Source organism: Primulina eburnea, chromosome 1 (genome assembly GCF_022965805.1).
Source record: "Primulina eburnea isolate SZY01 chromosome 1, ASM2296580v1, whole genome shotgun sequence".
In the NCBI taxonomy this organism is placed as follows: domain Eukaryota; kingdom Viridiplantae; phylum Streptophyta; class Magnoliopsida; order Lamiales; family Gesneriaceae; genus Primulina; species Primulina eburnea.
Window position 1 is genome coordinate 3,434,163 of NC_133101.1, and position 10,871 is coordinate 3,445,033.

At 36.3% G+C, this 10,871-nt stretch overlaps 2 protein-coding genes across 2 annotated transcripts; one reads left to right on the top strand and one right to left on the bottom strand.

Moving 5' to 3' along the window:
• The first annotated feature begins 223 nt into the window (after positions 1-223).
• On the top strand, positions 224-4,217 carry LOC140810385 (type I inositol polyphosphate 5-phosphatase 5). Its single transcript, XM_073168252.1, has 9 exons — positions 224-314; positions 440-517; positions 1,121-1,209; positions 1,290-1,394; positions 2,264-2,804; positions 2,926-3,119; positions 3,256-3,364; positions 3,474-3,622; positions 3,756-4,217. Exons 3-9 carry the CDS (start codon positions 1,178-1,180, stop codon positions 3,985-3,987), a joined length of 1,362 nt encoding a protein of 453 aa, XP_073024353.1. The 5' UTR covers positions 224-314; positions 440-517; positions 1,121-1,177; the 3' UTR covers positions 3,988-4,217.
• Positions 4,218-4,365: 148 nt separating this feature from the next.
• LOC140819588 (acyl-coenzyme A oxidase 2, peroxisomal) lies at positions 4,366-9,008 on the bottom strand. Its single transcript, XM_073179779.1, has 7 exons — positions 8,397-9,008; positions 7,487-7,602; positions 6,277-7,157; positions 5,625-5,804; positions 5,379-5,545; positions 5,174-5,297; positions 4,366-4,719 (listed from the first exon to the last, which is right to left on the bottom strand). The coding sequence occupies exons 1-7, from the start codon at positions 8,852-8,854 to the stop codon at positions 4,552-4,554; spliced, it is 2,094 nt and encodes a 697-aa protein (XP_073035880.1). The 5' UTR covers positions 8,855-9,008; the 3' UTR covers positions 4,366-4,551.
• Positions 9,009-10,871: the final 1,863 nt, after the last annotated feature.

Here is a 10,871-nt window from a genome sequence, read left to right on the forward strand (position 1 = left end):
GATTGTTTTTCAATGAATCCTGCAAATTGTTAGAAGTCTGGTTTCATGGCTACGGCCACCTGCAGCTGTTCCAGCAATCCCACGACCACCCCAGAAAATTCTGTCAAATGCGATAAGAAAAAGAAGGTAATTATTATTTTTTCCTCCTTGATTTATTGAAAATATAATTTTTTTTTAATTATATTTGATATCGCTTCTTCATAATATCAATAATTTTTGGATAAAGTCTATCATTCCAAAGATTTTTGGTTCAAAGAGAGATAGCAGAGAGGGTTCAGAAGAGGACGTTGTTCCATCGGATGGAAATGAAACTGGTTAGCTCTTTCATTTCTTTCCCAGAAAATTTATGATGATGATGATGATCTATATATATATATATATATTACATAAACAAATTTCAATCATTTTTATATTTTTTTAGATTGTTTGGGGGATATAGATTTGGATAAAAAGATCATCACATCAAGAAAGAAAACTTTCTTGGAGACGTCAAGTTCCGCAAGGCAAGGTTTTCAAGGTAAGAATTAATCGTTAGCATTACGGCCAAAGAATCATGTATTTGACGTACTGACGATATTAAATCAAATCAAATTAGTAGTTTCATGTTTTCTCGAAAACAAATGTTATGATCATCTTATTAATCTGTGTGTTCAGATTTGTATTATTATTCCTTTTATAAGTATTGATAAGTCATCAGCATATCAGTAATCGTGAACTTTGATTTTTGTATTTTCCTTTGGAAAAATCATATTTTATATGCTATTTATTAAAGAACAAAATAACTTAAGTCAATCTTTATATATATATATATGTATATATATATATGTATGTATGTATGTATGTGTGTGTCTGTGTGCATTTTTGTTTGGTCACCTAACAAAAGACTAAAAATTGAGTGAATTGAGTTTGATATATTATGCATAGATATTGATAGAACATTCTATTAATTGCAAACAGTTCTATTCCAGATAATTTACACTATTACACTGAAGCATGCGTTGTTTTATTACATTCATAGTATGTTTTTTGTATACAACAAATACTCATCCAAATTAAATATAATTTCAATAGTTTTTGAACAGTTTGTTTTGTGTGTGTATGTATATGTGTGCACTCTCAGGAAGGCACGGTGCCGGGATCGAAGGCCTGAAGCCTGTCGTGTTATGATGATCTAACAATGGAAGAACCTACTGTAATTCAAGACATTCGGTATAAATTATTGCAAGTGATACAATATTGTTTTCAGAAATTTTTTGATTCTGTCTGCTATATATATCGAAGAACTGTAGGGTTTTCGCAGCAACATGGAATGTTGGGGGGACGACTCCTAACCCCGAACTCAATCTTGAGGATTTCTTGCAGTTGGAGGGTTCTTCAGACATTTACGTGCTCGGGTACGCCCACAAATTGCGCTTTTATATACTCAACTCAACTCATGTACTAGAATAACTTGTAAAGAAGAACATGAGCGTATGAAAAATCTTGCATGTCTCTGGAGAGAAAGATATATATTACTTTGTATAAGGATAAATAGTTTCCATTTGCCTATCTTGAAATGAATAGTTTATTAAAATTAATACTGAACAAATATGAGAAAAACTAGCTATTTAATTTTTTTTTGTTTAACTGGCAATTTGATATATGATTCAGTGTCTTAAATATTGTTCTATGCTTAGAACTGTGTTTGTATGAAATACTCGATTTTTATGCGTCGTCCTTGGGTAAGACCTGTGGTTTTAGCTAATGAGAAGGAAATAGAAAAAAAGGTCAAAGATTAGAATTAAAAAAGATTGCTTAACCTGCGAGTTATATTTCTAACCCACCCAACCAACTTTGTTTTTTCAAGAAAATAGTTACATTTTAAGAAAAATAGTTTTTTGGCCCTACTTAAGTTGTTCAATTTTGATATTGATTCCTCATATTTATCATAGTTTGGTTTCGGTACACTTCAAATTTAATTTTCGGCTATTTCAGTCAAATTATTAACGTTACACAGGAAAATGCCTGACGTAACATCGAAAATTGTTAACTTATCATATAGCATGCTAGCAAAATAACCGAATAAAAGTTAGTGTGTCGAAACCAAACTTTTACTATGCAAGTTAATTAATCAAAACCCAAAATTTTACAAGTTAATAGAACAAACAGATCATTATCCATAAATTTTATGTATCCCTTACTCATATCTGCCCCTAGCTAGCTAGCCATCTTTATTTTATGGAACTGTTGAGGAGTGAGTTTTCTACTGTTGATGTATTTTCAGGTTTCAAGAAATTGTTCCATTAAGCCCTGGAAATGTACTAGTAATAGAAGACAATGAGCCAGCATCAAAATGGCTTGCACTTATAAGCCATGCACTCAATAAACAATACCATGAATCAGCCTACTCTTCAGATTCAAGCACAAATTCAATACATTCGAATTACACGAAAACCGAATCAAAATCTAATCTCTTTAGCAAGCCATCTTTGAAAGCGCTCAACAAGAATCTGAGGGCAGATAATAATTTCGTAAAGAGGTGCAACTGTTCATGGGATCCCACAGTTTCGAATCGAAGGCGAGCAATAAAGCTTAGTGATCCAGCTTGTGCATCGGAACCTAATGTTCCTGATCCGAATGTAGACGACTTCCTTTCAACAGCTGAAAGTTGTATGCTTAAAAAATTCAAGTATCAAGTGGTGGCTAGCAAGCAAATGGTGGGGCTCTTCGTTTCGATATGGGCTCGAAAACAACTATTGAAAGATATTGGTCATGTAAGAATTTCCTGTGTTGGAAGAGGAATCATGGGCTATCTGGGCAATAAGGTGATATAAATATAACATCCATATCCCGTTAATTCATTGACCTGTATATATTATGCTAAAAAAAATACTCAATTGGCTTGTGTTTGAAGGGTTTCAACTTATATATATATCTTCTTTGCAGGGCTGTATATCTATAAGCATGACATTGCACCAAACAAGCTTTTGCTTCGTGTGCAGTCATCTGGCTTCCGGAGAGAAGGAAGGAGACGAGTTGAGAAGAAACGCCGATGTAGCTGAGATCATGAAGTCCACACAATTTTCTAGGATTTGCAAATCCCCTATTGGCCGAATGCCTCAAAGAATCATCGGTCACGAGTAAGCACTACATCATGCATGATATCGTTTCGAGAACTCGAGTATACAATCGAATATCTATATTTCGACGAGCAAATAGGACGTAATTTTACATAAAAACCCAACTGACGAATGGTAATCTGTCTCCATTTTTCAGCCGTATGATCTGGCTAGGGGACTTGAATTATAGAGTGGGTTTGAGCTATGAAGAGACGAGGCTCCTGTTAGAGGACAATGATTGGGACTCACTCCTGGAGAAAGATCAGGTGGTTTATCACTGTTCTTGTTTACTTTAAACTAAACCAAATTATTTAAAAGGTTTTCATGACTCATCAGTTACATATACGTCCGACTAACTGAATGGATGATACACAGCTGAATACGGAGAGAGAAAGCGGAAGAGTGTTCAGTGGATGGAATGAGGGTAAAATTTCATTCGCACCTACTTATAAATACTCCCATAACTCAGATTCATACACAGGAGAGACTGTCAAATCCAAGAAGAAACGAAGAACCCCGGCATGGTATGAATATACATTCCGAAACCCTTCATTTATTACGATCAATCATCCAGGATTTGGGTCATTACGTAAGAGTGTCATGCGAATGCTATCCGTATATCATTCTGAATTCTTGATGTATGTTCATGAATTCCAGGTGTGACAGAATTTTATGGCGTGGAAGTGGCATAGAACAACTGTCTTATGTACGAGGAGAATCGAGATTTTCCGATCATAGGCCAGTTTGTGCTGTGTTTGCTGTGGAAGTGGAGACCAAGATTAACAGAAACAGTATTTCGAAATTATTGAGAAAAGGTTATTCCTGCACAGCCACAAATTTAGAATACGAAGACTGCATACCCCAAAGGCACAGCTTTTATGAGCTTTAGTTGCATTATTCTTATTTATAACAATTATCATAAATATAGTACCTTCAGACCTAGCAACTAGCATGAGAAACAGCCGAGACTTCTGTATCGAACTTCTAGTAACTTCTTGCCGTAATGGAAAATTGTTCATGGTTCCAGATTTCGGCTTCTGATTTCAGTTTCAGTTCATGATTCGAACAGTCATTGTCAGGTCTATGTATATCAGAACATGGAATTGTTGCCCCTCATTTCGAAAAATAAGTGTTTCAACTAGTTTTTTATAGATAGAAGTGTCCTGGGCATTCTCATCACAAGAATGTTAGAATTGTTGCAACATTTTTTTAGAAACAGTGGCAAATACGATTAACATTAAGCAATAAAATTTAATATTTATTAGAGTAGAATGAAGAATCTGCTAAGTATTCATTTACAAGGGTTTATTAAAGTACAATAATTGAACAAAAATAGTGGAAAATGCCCCTTGTTAATGGCCAGATCAAGTATATGTCCCATTTCAACATATAATTAGTTACATACATTTCGATTATTATACCCCTCTTTTTGTCTAAATTGAAGCATACTGTTCTAGTTTTCGAATCCGGCGAACTGCGTATATTGAGAATAGGCTTCTTCAGTAGCCTGCATTCCAATCGGCGCCCGCGTCACATAATCTGGAATATCAAATGCATCCACAAGTTCCTTTGCAACATTCTTTACTTGGAAGCTTAGGTATTCGCTCAACTTGTGTATTGCCTGGAAATATAGAAATGCCAACAAATGATAATCCTATATTCAAAACTCAAAATACCAACTTTCAGCAAACAAAACCATAAGATTATATTGGCTGTGACCAACATCTATACTGCCGTTACACATCACGTGATAGAGTCATTTAGGTTCATTTGGTGGACAGATTTTAGTGGATTTAATTACAAATCTACATCTCAAATCAATTGCATGTGTTAATTTGGCTAAAAACTAAAACGAAAGATTTGAGATCCTTAATGCTGCTCAATTATGTTTTTTCCCCTAAAATTTCAAATCAAGTCTCCAAACCTAGTGATTTTAAATCTACGAATCTCAAATCCTTTTATTTGAATTCCTACAAGAAATCCAAATCCTTCCATCAAAACACAACCTTAAATCTTGAAATCTACCCATGAAGAATCTAGAGTTTGATTTTTCACAAGAATATAAACATATATACCTTAGCTTTGTTAGGAGCAACATAATCTACGTTGCGGTAAGTTCCAATGTCATTCCAGATCCGATCCAAAGCATATAAATCGCAGACTAATTTTAGAGCCGCCCGGGAACTTGGATCAGGACAACTGGAGGATAAGAATATGTTATGATTTATACATCCAAATTTTTTTGCCACTAGGAGAAAAAGGTGTAGAGTTAGGATATACCTTTGTACAGCGTCGATAAATTTTTCTAGGATTACGGATTCTATGTGAGACTCGGCAAGCGTCAAAAGGTGGTTCAAACATCTATTCCAAGCCCCAAAGTTCCCAAGAGTTTTAGAATGTTTCCGAAGTCGAACAGCAACGCTTTGAAGTAACCGGGAAGTACGGTACTGGACCAAGAAAAAATAAATTGAATGGCAAGATATTTAATGGTTTTCTCATTTATATAATCATCCGGATAATAATTACCCTAAAGGCGTCCAGCTGAAACTTAGGATCCCTTAGGTGATCTTTGCCTTCCCATCTAGCAGTCACGGGATTGGGCTGAGAGAGATAGGAGTTCATGGAGACTCTCAAGTAGTTCCATGTGACTGTTAGTGTTCCGCCTTGGAATTTCTCTTGGTACTGTTTCAAAAGATAACCTGCTACCTGGATCACAAAGAAAAATTGAAAAGAAAAGAGAATCTATTATTCTTGTATCCATATTATCGGAGGCAAAAAAAGTTTGGTGCTGGTTCAGGTAACTTCAATGCAATTTTGTTGTTCATAATCCAAGACTAGTTAGAAAGAATGCCCCTTTTACCCTTGTATGACAAGACCAGTGAAGCTAACTCAATCTACGATTAAGATATCAGGGCAGACTAGGTTCATCAAGAATCTATAAAGTAGCCCACATCCCACTCATTTCCATTCTTAGAGAGAACAGTGAAAAATTCTGGTGTTACTCCTGCCTCAAGAGCTCAAGACAACACATCTGCTACTATTGTATCTCCAATGTCACATAATTCCGCAAAATTATGAGCCCACTTGCTATTGTTATAATAATTCATTCATCAAATATATGTTCTTTTTGTTAAAAGAATAACAAAAATAAATCTATTACTGACTAATTTACAAAAACCTGTTGCAAAAGCACGGTATTGTCTCCTTCAAATGTCTGAAAGATGTCATGGTCATTCCTCAAGCTGCCAAATCTGTTGACAGCAGCATATCCATGACCTCCACAGGCTTCTCTACAAATGCTCAATGACTTTGCTGTATATGACGTAACATAGGCCTTCAGCCCTGCTGAAAGTGTATGGACATCCCCTATCAACTGCTCGTCGTGAGTCTTCTTCATCTCGGAATATTTATCTATCAAGTGCAATGTGGCAAAATGGTAAGCATAAGCTGAAGCCAACATTGGCATCAGCTTATGCTGCTGAGATTGGTAATCAAGTATGCTGATTTCAGGTTGCTTTGGAGGGCCAAATTGCTGTCGTAGTAGAGAAAATCTGACTGCTATTATGACCGCAATCTTCAGGACACCAACTGAAGAATACGCAAGACCAACTCTCCCTCCTACAAGCTCACCTAGTGTAGCAGCAAATCTTTTGCTGATAGAAGGCAAACTGCTAGTGTATTTTCCATCTCTGGAGACATCTCCAAATCGATTTAGAAGATTATCTCGAGGAATTCTTACCGATCTAAATCTCAATGCGCCATTATCTACTCCATTTAGTCCGACTTTATGACCACAATCATGTATTTCAACTCCAGGAAGGGTCTTATGGGTCTTCATATCTCTAATCGGAACAATAAATGCATGAACACCCATATCAGAAGTGCCTTCTGCATCATGAGTAGGCAAGATTAACTTTGCAAAAACTGTTGCAAACTTTCCATGGACAGCAGCGTTACCAATCCACCATTTAATGGCCCCATCATTGGGCGTGTCGATGATGAACTCGTCTGTGAGTGGATCAAAAGTTGCTACTGTTTGGAGGCCTTGAACATTTGAGCCTTAAAAGGGAACATTCAAAGGAGCAATAAGAAAAGCATAAAACAAAATCTTGACAGTTCAAATTATAAAATCATATAGCATTTTCTTAATCTTTTGCATATCTATATTTCTTGAATGTCATATACACGCCATGCTGGTGATCACTAAAAGGCGAGGGCTAAAAGAAAATATGAATGTATTATTGTCAACGACCATGATTTAAGTGCATAGGTTGAGAATATGGGGAACAGATGGTACCAATGACATTCAAGCAATCTTAACAAATATTGACCCATAGAGAATTGTTGATAAATGGCCATAGGTCTCAAGTCCAAGCAGGAGAAACTACCATGATGAAGCTCTGTCATTGCAAAACACCCTGGATACTCCAGGTTGTCAATTCCTTCAAAGAACTTGTCTCGATGCTTTTGGGTCCCCAAGTTAAGTACAGAGCCTCCCCAAAGGCTGAGGAATCCATAGAAATTCAAGGTCATGATTAGGATCATTTATGTGGAGAGTTAAATAGTAGAAAAACTAGAAAGCAAAGCACCAGATAGTTTTATTTTTATAATATCCCACAATCATAATACAATCAAGGAAAGAAAACATCAATAGCAGAATCGTATTTGATATTCCTAATGTCTATAAATTCTACCGTGCAAAGGATAAAAGGATATAAAAATCATAACAAATTTCAGGATCCTTCTATTTCTCTTCTACCTTTCCTTCTACTCTGTTCTATGCTCTAATTTTCTTTCTATTTCTGAGATTGAGCAAAGCTCAAGGTCATCAGGTATCCTTATCCAATTGACGCAGAATAGTGAACGATGGTCATTACTAGGAGGCCACCACCGGGAATCAATTTGTCGAGGGTAAGGGCACCAAATCCCAAATGGCGATCAGAGTCATTCACATCTATTGGCAATGCCACCACCCTCGATCAATTTCGCAGAACATTAAGCAAGTATGATGATAAACTTGAGAGACTTTTCTCCGAAACAGATTAAACTTTTGGTTTGTCGCTAGCATAATATGTTCCTCCAGAAACCAACCATAAAACATCAATAAATGATTATGTTCTACAAATCACACATCCATCAAGCCATTCACTCTTCTTACTCACACAAATCACTTAGAAAAGAACCTCAAATTTTAAACTTTAGCTAAACAATAGCCGTTAATAAACGACACAAACACAATTTCCCAAGAACAAATATCCAATTTTATATATAAAAGAGGTCTGAAGTAGCAACAATAACCTGTATTGCACCCCCATCTTGATCCCCAAAGACATGTCCACGCCTCCCACAGCCTCAATAACAGCAAAATACTTCCCCGGGTCTTCCAAAGCATACCCGAATGGCCTGATTCCAGCCTCTCTGACCAACCCCATCAGCTGCCTCATACAAAGCTCCCGATGTTCGTCCTTCGATATCTCAAGCGGCGTCTGCAGCTCAGGCCTCGAATTGAAGTAATCATAAACCCTTTGTTGTATGTCCCTATGCTTCCCCCTCATGTACTCAGACAACCGATCCCTGTTCACTACAATCTTCTCACGGCCAGCGCACTCCAGCACCTCCACGTCACCGGAGGACGCCGATTCCGGCGTGGGTTGTAGGTGAAAAAACAATCTTTTGATGCGTCGAGTGACGATTGATTGATCCTGAAACCCATCTTGCGGCATTGAGATTGAGGTGTTTTCGTCTTGGGATTCCATTCCTTCGATCGATAGAATTGACGTGCAAAATTCTTCGGGCAATTTATTGGTTTTTTGTAGATAGGTGAGTAGGTTCACAGAAAGAAAGATTTGCACGGGAAGAAAGGTGACGTAATTCCATGGAAGAGAACCACGTGGACGGATTTGATTGGCTTATGAAAGCATGGGAAGTACATAATTTTGGCGCGCCTTCCAAGGTTATGGTGATATAGATGGGATTTGTAGAAAAATATTTTTTAATTTATTTGATATTTTTTAAAATTAATTATTTTATATGGTAACGTCGTAATTGTTGACTATATAATTATTTATAGGATCGTGCGAAACTCCTCATCCTTATCCATATATTAAAACTAAAACCTTATAAACCATAAATTAATCATTTAATAAATTGTATATATTTTTGTGATATTTATTCGTGATACAAATAAACTTTTTATATCTTTATAATAAATAATAATAATTTTGACAAAAAAATTAATATATTTTTCATTGATAACTTAAATAAAATATATTTCTCGTAAAATTGACTCGTGTGATCGTCTCATATAAGTTTTTATGTTTAATAAATGACAATAAATTGGTGAATTATTTAATAATAGGTTTCTAGTTAGACGGTCTAATAAATCATTATATTTGAAATGAGTCAACCATGACCATATTTACAATAATAAGTAATACTTTTGCTATAAAAATTAATATTTTTCATGGATGACTCAAATAGAATATCTTTATCATAAAATTGATTCTTGAGATAGTCTCAAATTTTTTTTGTGATTATTTAAAAGGTTTATTGTAGCCCATACAAAAAAATTTGAAGGTCAATGATTGTACTTTATTGAATATCTAAAACGTCATTAGTTACAAGACGAATTAACCAAATAGGAAAATCTCCGATCTCCCACACAAAATGAGAGGAGGAAAAAATAGCAAAAGAAGCGATCGAATGTGCAACTGCATTCGCCGATCGTCGAATATGGCTAAGTGAAGTGTTACTTAAGGAGTCCGGGAGAATTCTGATATCTGTAGCAATTGACCCTACGTAACTGAGATTCTGTTCCAACCTTGTGACTGCTTGCACGGCTAGTAGAGAATCTGAGGTGACTTGATGAAGCGATAGGTTTCTCATTTGAGAGATCTTTAAACCGTTTTCAATAGCAAGAAGTTCAGCATATGTGATAGATTGAGGTTTGTTAATTTTCTTTCCAAACGCAAAAACTGGTTGCCCTTCATGGTTTCTGACCACCCCTCCAATTTCATAACAATTTGAATCTTCATTATAGGCTGCATCAACATTCAATCTGAGTTTGTCTTTTGGTGGAACAACCCATTTCCCAGGTGAAGTACACTGGCGAGTTCTCAACAGAGGAGAGAGAGCTAGTCTCGAATGTTGAAAATCATGTAATAGAATCTCACTCCAATCAATACTAATACCGCCAGAACATTCTTTTTTCTTGTGAATCAAACTCGGTCGTTCCGTCCAGGTTTCCTAAGCTCGCATTGCAAACAATTCAAATTCTATTTTACTAATCTTCTCTTTTATCCACAGAAAAATATCAAACAAATTCAAATGCCTAACTTGTTTCAGGAACGACCAAAAGTAAGTCCTTTTCCAGCAGGATTTGATTACAGGACACGCGATTGAGGCATGGCTTGTCGAATCATACATGGATTGACACAACGAGCACATACCAGAGACTGGGACATGGTGAGTTAATAAATTTTGTTCTGTAGGTATTATGTCAAGCACTGCTCTCCAACAAAATATCCGGATTTCGGAGGGACTGAGAGAGCCCAAAGGTATTGCCACCAACTTTTCAGGCGAGAACTCGAGGTAGATACCGGAGAGTCATAAAAGCCCATAGCTACCTTTTACCCATCTCGAACCGTGTATTTTCCTTTCGGATCAAAGATCCAATGCCGGTAGTCCTCATGATGTGTCGAAGAGATAGGAATGGCTAGGATCTTTGCAACCAGGTAGTTCGAGAAGTGCTGGCGAACCACTGATTCATTCCAT